The sequence below is a fragment of the Macrobrachium nipponense genome, chromosome 38, assembly GCF_015104395.2.
Source record: "Macrobrachium nipponense isolate FS-2020 chromosome 38, ASM1510439v2, whole genome shotgun sequence".
Taxonomy (NCBI): Eukaryota; Metazoa; Arthropoda; class Malacostraca; order Decapoda; family Palaemonidae; genus Macrobrachium; species Macrobrachium nipponense.
The window spans coordinates 38658211-38675423 of record NC_061098.1 but is presented as its reverse complement, the minus strand read 5'-3'; the positions used below and the strand labels follow the sequence as shown (position 1 = coordinate 38675423).

At 39.0% G+C, this 17213-nt stretch overlaps 1 protein-coding gene across 1 annotated transcript in view; it reads right to left on the bottom strand.

The window, feature by feature from the left end:
• Window positions 1-834: 834 nt before the first annotated feature.
• LOC135209446 (uncharacterized) overlaps window positions 835-17213 on the bottom strand; it is a 52810-nt gene continuing 36431 nt past the window's right edge. Inside the window, exons 4-5 of the mRNA XM_064242119.1 lie at window positions 2859-2896; window positions 835-2217 (exon numbers count right to left, since the gene is read on the bottom strand). Of these exons, the coding sequence (XP_064098189.1) occupies window positions 2054-2217; window positions 2859-2896 (202 nt within the window). The 3' untranslated portion in view covers window positions 835-2053. The remainder of the gene's footprint in view (window positions 2218-2858; window positions 2897-17213) is intronic.

The following is a 17213-nucleotide window of genomic DNA, read 5'->3' as shown; positions in this document are numbered from 1 at the left end:
GGAGTTTATGATAACTGCTATAAAAGGGCAAAGTCAGTCAGTGACAAGACTCACCTAACTTGAAGTTCTAAAACTTGCAGAAAGTCTGATCAACTTGTTAAGATAACAAGTACGTTACCAAAATTATTTCATGATGAAAATGCAGTTGGCAGTCAGTGAGTCAGTAGGTGAGTGGGAGGGATTTGACTGTTGACCTTCTAAAAGCATATTGAAATGAGAGGCAATGAATAATTTGGAGATGGAAATATGTTTTGAATCTCAAAATATTAAAAACTTTTTTGTTTCGGAAGAAATCAACTGAATGATGGGAAGAAAGTCTATGAAACTTTGAAATGTCAAAAGAGACACTTTTCAATTTATTACGGGGAAGGGAAATCAATATATCTATGGCAAGAGAAGAAATAAAAACTTGAGGTTGCGAAATAAGGGAAAGACTTTCATGGCTAATTGAACTTGGATGATTATGGGTAGAGTTATATACACTGTCTTCCTCCACTACCCTAGGGGGGAGAAGAGAGAGACGATCAAGTTCTTTCATAGCTGAATCTAATCAAATAAAGTCCATGTATGACCTTTCTATACATTTAACAAAGACAACAAGTATAAAGGCTCTGGAAAGGTAGGAGGAGGCTTATCATCAAAACAAAGAACTTTTTGAGGCATAACGGGAAAAATTACGTAAAAATTACCAAGCACTGGAATTACACAATTCATTCAGTTGTTAAAATGAGAAGAATTGGAAGGAATTGGTCAAAGACACAAGAAAAAATAAACAAACAGAAACAAGAACGGGGCGGGGTGGGTGGGGGGGTTGTTGGGGGGGAGGGGGGAAGAAGAGGAGAGAGCTGTTTCAGAACCGAACACCTGCTGCTATCACTACTACTTGAGGCTAGTGACAGGAAGGAGGTCCAGTGTTGTACCTGATGTATTTTGAGCAGACGATAAGTTAGAGGAGCTATCAGGTGAGTTTTACAGCCACATATTTATTCATCAATTATATTTTAGAGACTAAATAAATTGTACACTTTATTAATTAACACATTAATGACCAGTGACAGGAATTCCTGCCAACAAATAGAAAGAGGTTTATACAAAAAAATTACTAGGAAGTTCAGAGTATCACTAGCTAAGAGGATATTAACAAATTTGTCTAACCTTGTTGCTGACTGAGCCATATTCTCGTATGTCTCCAAGTATAAGACTAGTATCATTTTAAACTTTAGCTAGTGAAGAGTCTAGAATCCGTAAATCACCAAATTGTAAAAAAAAATTTGAGTCTTCTTACTATATGTCTTTTACAAATAAATATGGCTGAGTGCAATGCTCTAAGGATCCTCTTGAATTATATAATGGTGATCACTTCAACATTATTTTGAAAATAGACAAAAACGAAAAATTTAGTGTGGCAGGATATCCAGCCAATGGGCATTTGCGTGAACAGATTCATGTCCTATCCGGGTTCTTTCATTAATTTACTGATAAAGTAATGGCTATTTCTCTAGTTTCGTTTTGTAGACAAACTTTCAAAAGAAGGACCCAGTGATTTAGGATCAGATAAACAGGGATGATGCCCCTCTGGAGTCTTCAGTGTACATTAAAACTTTCGAAAATCTTTAAGTAAATAAAGCTAATAAACAAGAGCTTCGATTCAGGCAATATAATGTCATTTTCAATCAGCAAATTATGAAGGACAGCAGCCAAGAAAAAGCTCATCACAAATTTTATTACCGTAAGGAAAACAGTCCTTTCGAGCCCTTCTTACCAAACCAATCGTATTTAGTTACAGTTATTTGTCAATCATAAATCATCTATCAACAATCTGATTAAAAATTTTCTACAAATAAAAGAAAATGAAAAATAAAAATTCTAGTGAATTTTTCAAATGGTACAGATTTTCATAGAGGCATATACCTTTCATTTACAAAATGGTTTCTTTTGATTTAAAAAACTGACGCAGTTCGATAATTGCTTATGGATCAGGGCATACTACACAAATCAGACATGTTCAACTTTGCCCACAAGTGACGTCATGCCTCTGTTCCTGACTGCTGAATCAACGGGGGATGATTGCGCCATAGAGGCTGTTTTCACTGTCATGACATGAACTTGGTCTGGGGGGTTCTGGGTGAGAAACTGCTCCGAAGTGTTCTTGTGTTGGTACTATTCCTTCATCGGCAGAGCTGGGGTTGTTGATGCTGAACATTGCAGATGTTGCACCTGCAATGCAAGTCGATAGTTAGCTTCTGTGGGACAGGACAAAGCCAGTCAATCAGGAAAAAAATGGAGATTCTAAGATGAAAGAATGGAATGAGAATGAGATCGCCTGTTTGGCTGCATGAGGCTTTACATATTGCCATTCTGTATATTGGTCATGCTGATCAGTCCTCCCTTACTTGAACCCGATGCTTTAAAGAAAACAGTTATAATCATCCCCCCACATTACAACTTTGTTTTTGAGAATGCAATGGATAAGGAGTGAGATTACTAGCCTTGCGCCCTTTTCTTGGCCCCGGCATTCACTTGTACCCATTTTCAGCAGAGTTGACTGATGTGTGATAGGTAGGTAACAAACTATGAACCCAGCTGACATTTAAAAAGACCTATATCCCTTAGTTATGGTGGGAATTGAAGGGTACAGCATCAGGTTCACATTTGTTGTTTTGTTGAATCTATCTGCCAACCCGCCGCCATCCACCAATACCATCTGTTACCGTTCTTAGAAACGGCGGGGGGGGGGCGGGGGAGGAGGTTGCAAGGGGTGGGGGGTTGGGGTTGAGGCTAGCAACCTTAAAAACTGCTGGAGACTGAAAGGCTGTAGTACTTTTGTTCCCCTGTCACTTTGCTCAAGAAATCCTTACCTTCAGTCGGTCCTCCGTTTCTCTTCTTCCAGAAGAACCTGCATACAAAGAAAGTTCCCAGAATGACCACAGAGGTTGCTACGGACCTGCTATGGCGATGAGGAGTGGGGGCTGCATCTGAAAGGCTAGTGTCTTTCACTGTATGGCAGTACAAGAGTCTTCTCAGTTGACAGACTTAAACTTTTTTTATTATTCATTGAAGTTTACAAAATAAGAATAAATGTTTACAATGGCATTATCAGTTTTAATGAATTGCACAGTGCCTTCAACACAAAATTAAAGTCAAATAAAAGAGGCGAAATGCTCGTTTCCTTGTGATGGTTATTTGTTCTGGGTATTCACGCAGGGTTGCGTTCTTTTATAAGCATTCGTTGACACATTCAGTTCCCTTGAAATTTTACAGGAGGGTGGGGAATCGAGGTTACTAACGAATAACTTTGGAGAAGTAAATTACATTAAGTAAATAAAATATCTGCTATTGTAAAAATACTATACTGTATTGATATGAACACGCAAAACACGCACTCAGACACACACCTGTTGACTTCAAAGGAACGGGGAACACTTGGAAGTGAACTTCGTCGTCGCTTTTCATCTGCAACCGCCTTCCTTTCAGTCCTTTGTTACTTACAGGGATGGAGCATAATTTTTATATGCATAAACGATCCGCTGAAAAACGAAAATCCAATGAACATCATATACCTACTATAGCGTGTTTATCGTCAACGAAAAAGAAACAAAAAAGGGAAACTTTTTTATTCATTTAATGTGCCCTCCAATTCTGTACGTGAAAGGAAAACGAAACCTCGTGCAGAACTTAAATTTGTCTAAATTAACGTTAATTATAATAGTTAGTGAAACATTAACTTATTCAAGTGCATCATCTTCTCAAATAAACTTATACAATGAACTATATATAACAAATAATGACAAACATACCACTTTATTTATGCAGATAATTGACCAATCTTTTGATACCATTTATGTTGAGGAACTTTTTCCTGCTCGTTTAGCAACCTGAGTTCCGTTCTGACTTCTTGGCCAAGTTTGTTCCAGACAGCCACCCACACATCGTCTTCCTCGGGAAGGTCAAGAAGACTTCTTCCCCAGGAGTGGCCTTCTGCAGCTCATCTGAAGAGGAAAATAGAGACTGCGTGTTTGCAATTCTGTTAAAAGGAGGGGCAAAATGGAATCTCCTCCGCCACGGAAGGGGGAGTAATAGGTCCTTCTGGTGACTGATCAGAAATATTAATTCAGGTGGAAAGAAATTAAAATCTATACGCTAAGAAATTGTTTTAGGTAACTTTGTACGTGTGTAAACACACACACACACACACACCACACACACACACACATATATATATATATATATATATATATATATATATATATATATATATATATATATAGTATGTATATGTATATGTATACACACACACACACACACACACACACACACACACACATATAATAGTATATATTATATATATATATATATATACATATAGACTATATGGATATAGGTATATATATTATATATATCCATATGTATATATATGATATATTATATATATATATATATATATATATATATATATATATATATATATAGACCAAAGTGCCTTAGACGAATGTGCTTTAGACTAAAGTACTTTAGACGAAATGTCCTAGAACCCATATATATATATATATATATATATGTATATATATATATATATATATATATATATATATATATAAACCAGAGTGCCTTAGACGAATGTGCTTTAGACTAAAGTACTTTAGGACGAAATGTCCTAGACCCATATATATATATATATATATATATATATATATATATATATAGATATATATATATATATATATATGCCGTAGACTAGTATATACGATATATATATATATATATACTATATATATATATATATGGATACTATAGTATATATATAGTATATATATATAATAGTTATATATATATATATATATATATATATCTGGGTATGGGTCTGGGCAATTTCGTCTAAAGTAGGGCTTTCGTCTAAAGCAATTCGTCTAAGGCACTTTGGTCTAAAAGCACTTTAGTCTAAAAGCACATTCGTCTAAGGCGCTTTGGTCTAAAGGCACTTTGGTCTAAAAGCACATTCGTCTAAGGCACTTTGGTCTAAAGAAAGTTTGGTCTAAAGTAAAATAAAGACAAGTAAAAATTAAGAGACTTTATTAAAATATAAATTTATAAGGTTAAAGATAAAATTATAACTATTACTACACAAAAAATTAATGAAAATGTAAATAAGAGACAGTATTTAGAAAGAACCCAAATTATATGCAATGCTTCTGAGGTAATCTTCCACTGAACGATTCTGGTAATCGGCAACATCATTGTAAATTCTTTTTTCTCTTCTTGCTTCGTTGGGTATTTCTTTTCTTGGGCTTGCTATACGTAAGTTGAGATACTCTTGTTTTGATGATTTGCTCTTCTCTTCTTTAGAGCATCCATAACATTATATAAATTTGAATGAGCTCTAACTAATACACCAAATCGTCTATGCCATGCTTCTACAGAATTTATCGTACGAGCGTTACCTTCGAGTGTGAGCTCATAAACATTCCATTCATGTACTGAAAATAATGGCTTGGACCGTCTTCCATTTCGTCTTTGCATCCCGTTTACAAAAGTATTGTCGATATATTCAATAGACGGCATTGCACTTTCTGGTGCTTCTTGTGTGAAACATTAAATTCCTCTTCTTGTACATCTCAATAGGCAGAAAGGCTAAAGCATTATACTTTACCGACAAATAAAAGAGAAAGTCTGTATCATTATTGTAATGAGTAACAAGACCCAATTGCTGAATTTTTCTCCACGTCGTTTGGCAAAATGAAAAAAAAAAAAAAAAAAAATGCACAGCAACATCACCTAAAGCACGCAAAAATGCATTTCGAGCTGCAAGTTCAAAGTCAATGCTAACTTCTGTTACGTCAGTTTCAATTCCGTGTGCTTCCATATTTTCTGAAAGTGTATACAACCTATTAACATAAATTTCTTCTGATTTCCCTGATAGTAAAGCAAAAAGAAGTGGATGTATTCCCTGTGAATTTCGGCATGAATTGTATATATTTGGTAAAAGATGTTGGGACACGTTTCAAAAGTGCCATCAGCAAACCGTGCTTTGAGGATCCCAACTTTGGAGTGATGAAGATGGGGTGGGTGCAAATAGATCAAAATAAACTCTATCCTCATCATCTTGTCCACTATAATGTAGCAGCCAGTTTTCTCCTCCTACTGTTATACTAATCTACCTTGCACATCTACACCGGCTAATGATGTCGGAAGCTTGGGAAACTGCTTACTTCTTACTTTCCAATACTTCGAGTCATAGAAGCAGTGGTAGGAAGCAGCGACAGGGAACATTCAGGAACCTCACTCATTGCTTCAAATATCATTGTTGTACTTGATTTTCTGTAATTTTGTTTTTTGCTAGCAACACATACAGTTTTTCAGCACCATCTGCGTGGTTATGATCCGAGGTTTTCATAATTTGTTTGATTTCTACTCAAGATGAGGCGACCGGGACACATTCGATCTTCAACATCGCCAATGAGAAGCTGTTTTGGTTGCGCTATTCCTCGTATAATAGTAAACCCATAGTTAGCATAGTTTTTATCTTTTCCTCAGCGTAGGTTTTCACGAATTTTGTAGTACTTTCCATTTTGGGGTTCGAGCTGAAACTAAATGACATAGAAAATATTCTTTTGAAAAAATGTAAACTTTGTTGTAAAAGAAACGAGTCTTTATACCAAACAACTTAACGAGTAGAAAGGTTATCAACCAAAAGTATATTTAATCGAACAAGTTCTTAGCCGAAATTCCTTTAAGCCAAATTAGTCATTAGGTAAAAGAAGGTCTATTAACCCAAAATCTGTTTAGCCGAAAAATTCCTTAGCCGAATGTGCTTTTAGACCAAAGTGCTTTTAGACTAAAGTGCTTTTAGACCTAAGTGCTTTTAGACCAATATGCCTTAGACGAATGTGCTTTTGGACCAAAGAGCTTGTAGACCAAAGCGCCTTAGTGAATGTGGTTTTAGACTAAAGTGCCTTAGACGAATGTATATATATATATATATATATATATATATATATATATATTATATATATGCATACATATTCAACTGTAAAGATGTATGAAGACATTATGATGTTCGGTAGAGGTAAACGATCCCAGGTCCCACAATCACAACGAAATCACGTTGCCGATCTGACCGTGAGAGGGATAAAAATCTATTGCCCCTACTACTACGTTTTCAGATATTCTTATTTGATCTGGAATAGACCCAGATATTAGTATGTATGTGAGGCACACACACACACACACACACACACACACACCCAATATATATATATATTATAAATATATATATATATATATATATATATATATATATATATATACATACATATATATACATACATACATACACACACACATATATATATATATATATATATATATATATATATATACGTATATATATATATATATATATATATATATATATATATACATATATATATATATATAGTATATACGTATATATATATATATCTATATATATATATATATATATATATATATATATATATATATATATATATATATTATATAGATGATATATGTATATATATATATATATATATACTATATATATATATATATAGATTATATATGTATATATATATATATTATATATATATATATATATATATATGTATATATATATATATATATATACATATATATATATATATATATATATATATATATATATATATATATATATATATATATATATATATATATATATAGATATATATATATATATATATATATATATATATATATATATATTATATATATATAATATATATATATATATGCACGCATACAAAAGTTGCCTAAACGATGTTCTTAGCGTATAGATTTTGATTTCTTTCCACCCGACTTCATATTTCTGATCAGTGTGTGTGTGTGTGTGAGAGACTGGTAAAAATGTTGTTACAACAGAATTCCATTCTGTGTCTCTCTTCAGGTAGGTAATGAACGAGAAAAGTTACATCCATAGGTAAGAAGTTTTTAAGTCACCTCCACTGATAATTCCTCTTTAATCCTCATAAGTGTTTGTTGAAGGAAGATGTATCGACAGTTGCTGCTGTAAATTATATGTGATAAATTTCAGTTTATTTTGTGTTTATGGTTATTTACATGGTTGAAAATAGCTGAGTCTGTTGTGTATACCTAACTGACCGTTTATGTTGTATTTATCTCTGGGGAAGTGGTTTTCTTGTAAAACCGATGTAAGATTGGTTACAGTCCTGGCATGGGATTTCGTATACTCCTGAGTCCCTGGGCTTGTCTTTTCTTTGACGTTAATGTATTTGTCTCTGGGGAAGTGGTTTTCTTTTAAACCGATGTAAAGTTGGTTCAGTCCTGGCATGGGGTTTCGTATACTCCTTAGTTCCCTGGGGCTTGTCTTTTGTTTGACGTTAATCAGGGATTTGCTGTGGATGAGATATATAGATGATATTCTTACATTTTGGGATAATAGGTGGGGCAATTTCAATGAATTCCTTTCAAAATTGAATGCATTAGTGCCCAACATCAAATTTAATGTTGAATGGGAAACAGACAACAAAACATTCCCTTTTGATGTTTTATTAATTAAATTAAGCAAATTTAGCATATAGAAGAAAACCCAGCGTTCTCAACTTCCATACATTCATTAAACTACTATCATGACATTCTTTATCAATATAGGTATAGCCAGCAACCTATCCTTAAGAGTGTTACTAATTTGCTCCCCGATTTCCTGGAAAAGGAATTTGAACTAATTCGTAAGCAGTTTTTGTGTTTAAAGTATCCTGACCATATAATTGAGAAAGCAATTCATAAAGCAAACATAATTTTCTACCGAACCCCTCAAGACCAAAGAGACACCCAACAATAAAATAAAAATTCCACAACTGGACAGGATTAAGATGGTGACTCAGACCCTCGGAAAATCTAACCCTTTTGCATTTACTTACCCAAACACCTTAGCCAATCCCCTGATTAACGTCCAACAAAAGACATCCCACAAGGGACTTCAGGCGTTTACGAAATCCTATGCCTGGACTGTGACCAATTTTACATCGGATTTACAGGATTATAACTTCCACAAGTCAGTTATGTATGGACAACGAGCTCAGCTATTTTTAACCATGTAAATAACCATAACCACGGAATAAACTGTAATTTGTCACATAAAATTTATAGCAGAAACTGTCGATACAAGAGCCAGATGATAGCGTCACCCTTGATTAAACAAAGAAAGGTAATGAACATCTCAAAGGGCGGCTGGGATTCAAATGTTATAGACAAAATCTTCCTTCAACCAATGCTTAGGAGGATTAAAGAGTTATTATCAATGGGGATGACCAAAAAACTTCTTACCTGTGGATGGATCTCCTGTTATACATACTGCCTTTTCTTTAACTTTTCTCATTCATTACCCGCCTGAAGAGAGAGATAGCAGTCTCTGAAATATTTTAATTTCTTTCTATTTTTGGCATTTTTATGGGCTCCTTTTATTATATATATATATATATATATATATATATATATATATATATATATATATATATATATATATATATATATATATATATATATATATATATATATGTGCAAATACATGCATTGTTTACTGCCAAGTTTTGTCCTGTTATTTCCTTTGTATTTTCGCGCATCTTCGCATTTGTTTGTCACGATGTTTCTTGAAAGCGACTCTGGGGAACCTCAGGCCTGAAGATTCTTATTATTTCATCGCACAGGTCTGGGATATTCCACTTACTTGCGTGCGTTACTTATAATATTTTATTTTGTTAATTATTTTTTTCTTTTTGATTTCGGTTCTTGTTACTTGTAGCAGAGGAAGGTCAGACGTTAAACTGGAAATTGCACTGGAATGACTCGGGAATAGAAGGAGAGCTCTACTGAAGGAATCAATAAATGGAGCCATCATTATAGAAGTGATTTCCAGTCGCGTTCAAAAAAATATTGGTCTGGGTAAACTTTCTATCATGTAAGTTATTTAGACGTGAAGTAGTTGTTAGATTTTTTTCATTCTATAATACCTTGTTTCATGAAACGAGACTGATCAGTTCGAAAATGATAGAGGAAATTTGACTTACATTACACTAGGTAGAAAGAGACACTTGGCCACGTTCATAGGCGACGATGGCTTACTTTGTAACAGGATTAAGAAAGGTTTTGTTTTCCAGGCTTTCAAGTCAGCATATATGTATCCATGTATCACTTATGAACGCGGCTCCGCTGCATTGAAGAAGAAGAAGAAGAAAGGACGGTGACTTACGATCTTTGAGAGGTAACGTCATCATTAGCCACTGAACCTCTCCTCTACTTGATAAGGAGACATAATAACTCGTATTTAAGTCTCTGTGGATCCTCCAGGTTGGTTCCGTTTCTTACCTGGAAGGGAACATTTAGATCAGAGGTAGAAGATTGGGAGCTCTTTCATATTTTGTGGCAGAGTTAGTTATAAACGTGTGCGTACAAAGCTCCTGCGTAACCCACGCATACATACACACACATGAATACATACGTACACAAGCACACACACACACATATATATACATACATTTTTACGTATTTAGCTGGCCTTGAGAGAGGCTAGATACGTAAACGGAAATAATTGGGGGATTTCAAGAGGGAATTGCTTTAACTTAACCGTAAATGATAGTTATTATTAATTTCTTTAGAGGGAAGGTCGCCAGAAAACTCAGCTCGTTACTTTACAGCTATTTATTTACAAAAAGGCCCGTGCTGGCCTGGAGAAAAGGTAAATGATGGCTCCACTGGAGTAGTTATAGCTGGTTTTCATACACTTGGATATTGCACACTTGCGGGCAGAGAGACGGCACGTGACTCATGGAATCTGGAAAAGAATCCCAGATTAAACAAGATAAAAGGAAAAATGACTTCTTGCTTTGATTAATTAATTCTCTAATACTGGGGAGAAGGAACTTTAAGGTTTCACTGAAGTATGCAATGACTCCATTGGTCTGGGACGATCACACAAGGGGAAGTATGCGGCCATGAGGCAGTGAGAGGGAACAAAAGGATGAATTCCTTTTGTTGCTGGAAATTGAATTGGGAGAATGAGGATCAAAATGATAATAGGTGATAAGGGAGAGACTGGCAATATGCTGTTCCACAAGACGTACCTGGATGTCGTGTTCAGTGTGGACCTTTGTAGAAAATGTGGCTCTTTTTAGAAAAGCATGGGCCCCCCTTTGTCTGAGGCCTGGGTCATCGGCGCACCACTCACACCCTGGATAGGCCTAACAGGGAAGGCAATTGGTGGGAAACTCGTCCGTCAGTCTCGCAGCCGACTGAGACAGAATTCAGGTGGGTTGCTTGGGGGTTGGAAGTCAGCTTAACCCCCCACGATCAAGGCAAATCCTGGAAAACAAGCATACAGCCAGCAGAGGGGTCACAGGAAAGAGAGCTTAAGATATAGGTCTAAGAAGTACCAATCTGCCTACATCCTCCCCTTTTGAGATACGTCCCTACAGCTAATAAAAGACTCTTTCCCCAACTGGGGAACTCCCTATCTCTAGCTGGCGGGTTTTGGGTTTCCCGCGTTTACTAAAAATCAGCTGATATTCTAAAGAAATGGCTGCCGTTTTCCAAATCAAATTATTTAATTGATATTTGGGTAGACGAACGATCTATAAACGTCACAGCTCCCCTGTTAAGAAGGCATTCACTCCCTTTCGGGCGTGAAGGTCTTGGCTTAAATAAATTGATCGTCTCGACTACCCAGTTCTCCTACTCTAACTTGAAGTTTTTTGAGCAGCGATACGGCTGACTACAATGGCCTACCTAACTTATAGGCAAAGATGCTAAGTGTACTAACTTAATGTAGTGATGTAATCTAGCCTAAGTAATAACTACGGGTTGTCTGTGACGACAGTCTACTCTACCCCTAGATAAGGTTACTTGAAAATTCTACTTTCTACTAACGTAATGCCCTGGTACTAAATCATTAGCCTAACCTACTCAATACAGTTAAAGGGAGACGCAATCATTCCAGAGTGTGGTACGCACAGCAGTAGTTCAGCGACGGAACTGTTAAAATACATGAGAGGCCAATGACGCGTGGGGATGATGAGTGGTTAGTGCATTACCAGGATGGAAATGTAATGAGGTAATTATGCCATTTACATGAGTGTTAGTATCACAATTTCTAGGGGTTAGAGGGTTAGTTCTACTGGCAGAGATCAGGCTGGCTACCTTCTCTGGGTAGGTGCCAGGATCACTCTGCAATTGAATGCGACACTGTACCTCGGGCACAGGTGTCAAGGAGAGCATGTGGCTCTTTGGTTAGTATGTTAATGGCGTCCCTTCTTCTTCTTCTTCTTCTTATTCCTCCAGGACCTGGCTATACCAGTCCTTGGAGTAGACGGAGGCACTGACTCTGGGGAAAGGCCAGAAACGCCGGCAGGAGCAGAGGCAGTGGTAGCCTGAGGGATTTCAGGAGAACACCCTACTTCGGTATCTGCAGCAACCGTCGTAGAGGTGGAACCTACTGCAGGGGAGGCCCTCACTCCGGCTGCTGCGACAGCCGTCGTAAGGGGAAAACTCCAGGCTGACTCCTGGTCGGGCAGTTCCTGGTTTTCCAGAGGAGGTATGAAGGTTAGGTCTGCCGGAGGTTCATCCTCGGGCGACAGTGGTGAGGGTGAAGAAGACTCATGGACTTTGGGCTGGCCATGGACTGCGGTAAGCTCCATGCCTGTTGGAGGATCTCCTGTAGGAGGATCCTTGGTTAGGTTAGGCGCCGGCACTAGCTCGGGGCCAGGCGCAGAAGTCAAGTTCTGTGGGTGGCTCTACGTCCAAGGCTGGACGGCGCTTGGCACTGCTCAGTGCTGCCAAGTGGCACTGGAAGAGTGTGGAGGTCGACTGGACCTGTGGCAGGTACCGGAGGTGCAATACCTCTCGGCATGCCCTTGGAAATGGGAGACAGAGGCTCCTGTCTCTTGTGGAAGGCTAAGCCTTGTGGAATATGGTCAGTGTCCGCTGCTGGTAATCGGCTAGGGCACCTAGGCCAATTAGTAGAGTGCCCTATTACGTTGCAGGTTTTGCAACGGAACTGTGAATGATCAATCTCCCTCCTTGGTAACGGGGCAGACTGTTGTGGTTGTACTTCCTGGAGGAAGTAGAATTTCGATTACTCCATGCTTTAGAGTGATTGGGACGTGGGGTTAGGACCCCTAGGCCTTTTGAACTGTGAGGGAGACTTCATGTCTTGCCCTAGGAGGAGGTCGTAACCTCCTGGAATGTAGCTTGCAACTGCAAGGGTACAAACTTTGGAGAAACTAGGTCTGGTAACCCTCAATTGGACGGTCGGAAGGATCAGCTTGATATGGTTGATACCTTCAATGGTTATTAAGTGACGTCTATCAATATTAGCCCTCGGGGGATTCGATCTTCCCGTATCAGGGAGATTTGAGTGCCAGAGTCGTCGTAGGCTCTGACGTGGCTTGGCTGATAATGGTTTTGGAGGGGTGCGACGGTTATAGGGCCCTTAGCTGGGGGTCCTAGTGAAGAAGGATTAGTAACGCCCATTGCGATGGCGGGAATATTGTGATTTGCGCACCCTCCATAGTTGGCAGACATGTGACCCTTGTGGCCACAGTCTCGGCAGAACTTGTTCCAGAACCTCTTCCGTGGCACTGGACGGTAAGACCGAGATGCCCCACAGGTTGTGAATCTGTGGAGTCACCAAGGCTGGCAGTGTGCTCTGGCACAGGTGAGGAGTCCTCTCTGGCAGTGATTTGAGGTAGGGAGGTTAAGGAAACCTCTGTTGAATCATCCTCGGAAGCAAGTCCGGGGTTAACTGGTGGGCTTACCTCTTCCAAGGTGGAGGAGGTAGGCGGTAAGATGGTAAGAGGCTGAGATGATGCGGAAGAAACGTGGCTCTGACCCACTGGGTCAGGGCCAGGTTCGCAAATAAAAGGGATGTCTGGGACATCGGAGGCACTGGCCTCTGAATCTAAAATTGATGTTTGATTATGAGGCATGCTGCAGGGGTCCAGTGCATCTGGTAGTGGGAGCTGCGTCCAGGGGAGATACGTGGCGTTAAGTAGATCTCGGCCCAATATCACCTGATAAACATCATGAAATTGGTCAACTACGCCCAGGCGGCACAATGTGGTTTCCTGGTCACTGGTCCAGAAAGGGCATTTTTACATTCAGAAGGACCGAAGGAACAGAATAGAGGTTACCGTCAATCCATTCAACTGAATTTCTTCGTTCGTCTGGATTTTGGCACCCCTAGGCAATGCCTTTCTGGAAATAAGGGAGACCTGGGCTTCGGTGTCGGCCATGACTTGTACCCACTGATAGGCCGTAGGAGACTGTTCATCAGGCAGGGCTACATGGTAGCCTTGGAGAAGTTCACCCTGGAAGCTCTCCTCCCAAGGTAGAGACCGACTTGGGCACTGGTCGGAATCCACAGCATGCCCACGCACACAACAAGTGGTGCAGAACCTCCGCAACCACCTCTTACCGGGAGTCCAGCTCATGGTCTGGGGCTTAGAAACTAGCAGAGAGATTGCGTCATCTAGGAGAGCTAGCTCATGCTTCTCTCTTCTTCTCTTTCCTTTCTCTCTGCTTCTCTGGCTTTCTCCTCTGCTTCTCTTTCTTCCTTTTCTTGCAGGCGCGCAGCAGCCTGCTGCGTCTTTATCCACTGGTCAAGTGCTGGTCCAGTGTAACCAGCCTCCTTGCCCAGAGTTATGAGGGCTCCGAGCTTCTCTAGCTCTCTGGCAAAGAAGTCGCGGGAAGCAGGGGAAGACATTTCCCTTAGGCTGCAGTAGAGGCTCGGAGGAAAATGAAAATAATGGCCAGGAAAGGGTACTGAATGGAATGGGAGTGCCTACTGTGGAAAGTAGCTCTCACTTGGAAATGGGTTCTGTGACGTGGTAATGAAAAATCTGAAAAGACTGGGTGCTCGGTGGCACTTTGTGAATGGCACCTTCTGCTGAGGTGAAAAAATCGAATGAAGTGTGCGGCCGTACGTCACACTTACGGGCGTTCCCAACTTGGGAGACATTGGAATGGGCTACCTGTAGGTCTAATACAGGTGCACGGCACTTATAGGAGGCGTTCCTTGGTTCAGTGATCCAAAATGGTGGATACTCTAATGAATGGGTGTTCCGTAAGGACGGACACGCAGGTTTAATGGCTACCTGTACGGCCTGTAAAGGTGCAATGTCACTTATGGAGGCTGGAGCACTGGTATCGTGCTGGTGTGTCCGGACACTACATGCAGTATACTCATGGCAGAGTGTAATGGTGGAGGAGAGAAAGTAAAAGGTGGGAGTACTTCAGCAGCCAGTCGATGGAAAGTGTCAAGAATTAGTGGCACTGTGAAATGGTAAGACCTGACGTGTGCACTGGTGGTGGCCAGTCCTAAACTGGTAACGACTTCCCTGTCTGGAAGTAATGAATTTGCGTGGCACACTGTGCGGGTTGTGCTTGCGGTATATGCAAGTCTTTCGTGATAAAGAAAATGAAAAGACCACTCGGGCAACGACAGGTAATGGAAATTTTAGAAATGCTCAGTCCCTCGCTGAAGTACTCGGTAAATGAAATAAATAAATGCTTGCAAACTGCAATGGACACATGCGCGTACGTATCACGCTGTGTAAATGAAAGACACAAGAGACTAAAATAATGTTAATTCTGCATGCTCTAATTAATGGTAAGATGTAGTACTCTTGGCTTCGTGAATAATGGGTTCTGGTTTTCTCTCTCTCTCTCTCTCTCTCTCTCTCTCTCTCTCTCTCTCTCTCTCGGAGAGGGTGAAAAATGATATATGAATGAACTCCCTTATATTTGAATTGAACTACTAATGTTAGTTTAATATGACGCAACTTGCGTTAAATGATTTACTTACGTTAACGTGAAATGAAAGAATTGCTTTGGATAACGTTTTAATGAAAAATGATAACGCGCTCGCGTTGAACGATTTTACGTTAATGATAGCGGCTTGCGCTTATGAAATGATTTGCGTTTCAATATGAATTTTACAAAGACGCGTTTTACGTTAACAATTCTTGTGATTTACTCTACTTGAGATTTACGTTAACTTTATGTAAGATTACTAGGTCCCTGTGAACAGTGAAATGACGGTAAGGATTTTAAAACGATGTTAGCAAACAATTGTGAATGAGGTTACGTTAAGTGCGAAGTGAAATGAAACTTCGCTCAGCGAGCGAGTGAGTGAGCGATGCGAGGTGAAACACGTGAGTGAGCTGGCCAGCGCGGGCTAGCAGTGATGGCGAATCAGCTGATTCTCTGTAAATGTGAAGGCAATTTACAACTCAAAATTCTACTTTCGTATTCAAGGCGAATTACGTTAATTTCTCTGGCAGAACGATAGATACTAGGTACCGAGAGTTGATATTATTTACGTTAAAACTTCGGGACTTACGTTACTTTGCTTAAATTGTTTAGATAATTCTTAAAGGGATAAAAAACATGGCTGCCGCTTTGTGAGACGGAACGTTGGCTGGGAAAGCGCACGCGCGAAAGCTTACTAAGCTGAGAGGTAAGCGGTTACCAACACTTGGAATGAAAACTAAGTTAAAAATGAATACCCTAACATATCACAGACAAAAGAATTGTACACTTCTTTTGCCGTAACTATTAGTAAAACACTCCTAACTAGCTAGGCTTTCTAATACAGCAATAAACCCTGGCAAAGCACTTCCTAGTTTGATCTGGTCCTTTCTGGCATCTATCTGCACACGTGTTTGTGTGCGCTCCTACAACAATGCGATTTACAAAATAACAGAACTCGCTCGGCGCTCTGGCCGTTACAATATAATAATATTTCTACCTTCACATTTGTTTAACACACTTCTACAATAAAAATACTTAAACGTACCTTAAGCTAACATTGGTTATAGAATAATCATATTAATGAATGGAATACCTTACCGTGAGTCAGTGTCTTTTTCTCCCGTCAAGTGTGGCTTAGTTTTGCGCTTTGAAAAACATTTACAGTTTACGTTTTACAACGGATAACGCCAATTTACAAGCTTTTTTGTTTTTTAAGCAAGCTAGGGTCAATCGTGGCAAGATTCGCCAATTTTACGTATTTAGCTGGCCTTGAGAGAGGCTAGATACGTAAACGGAAATAATTGAGGGATTTCAAGAGGGAATTGCTTTAACTTACCGTAAACTGATAGTTATTATTAATTTCTTTAGAGGGAAGGTCGCCAGAAAACTCAGCT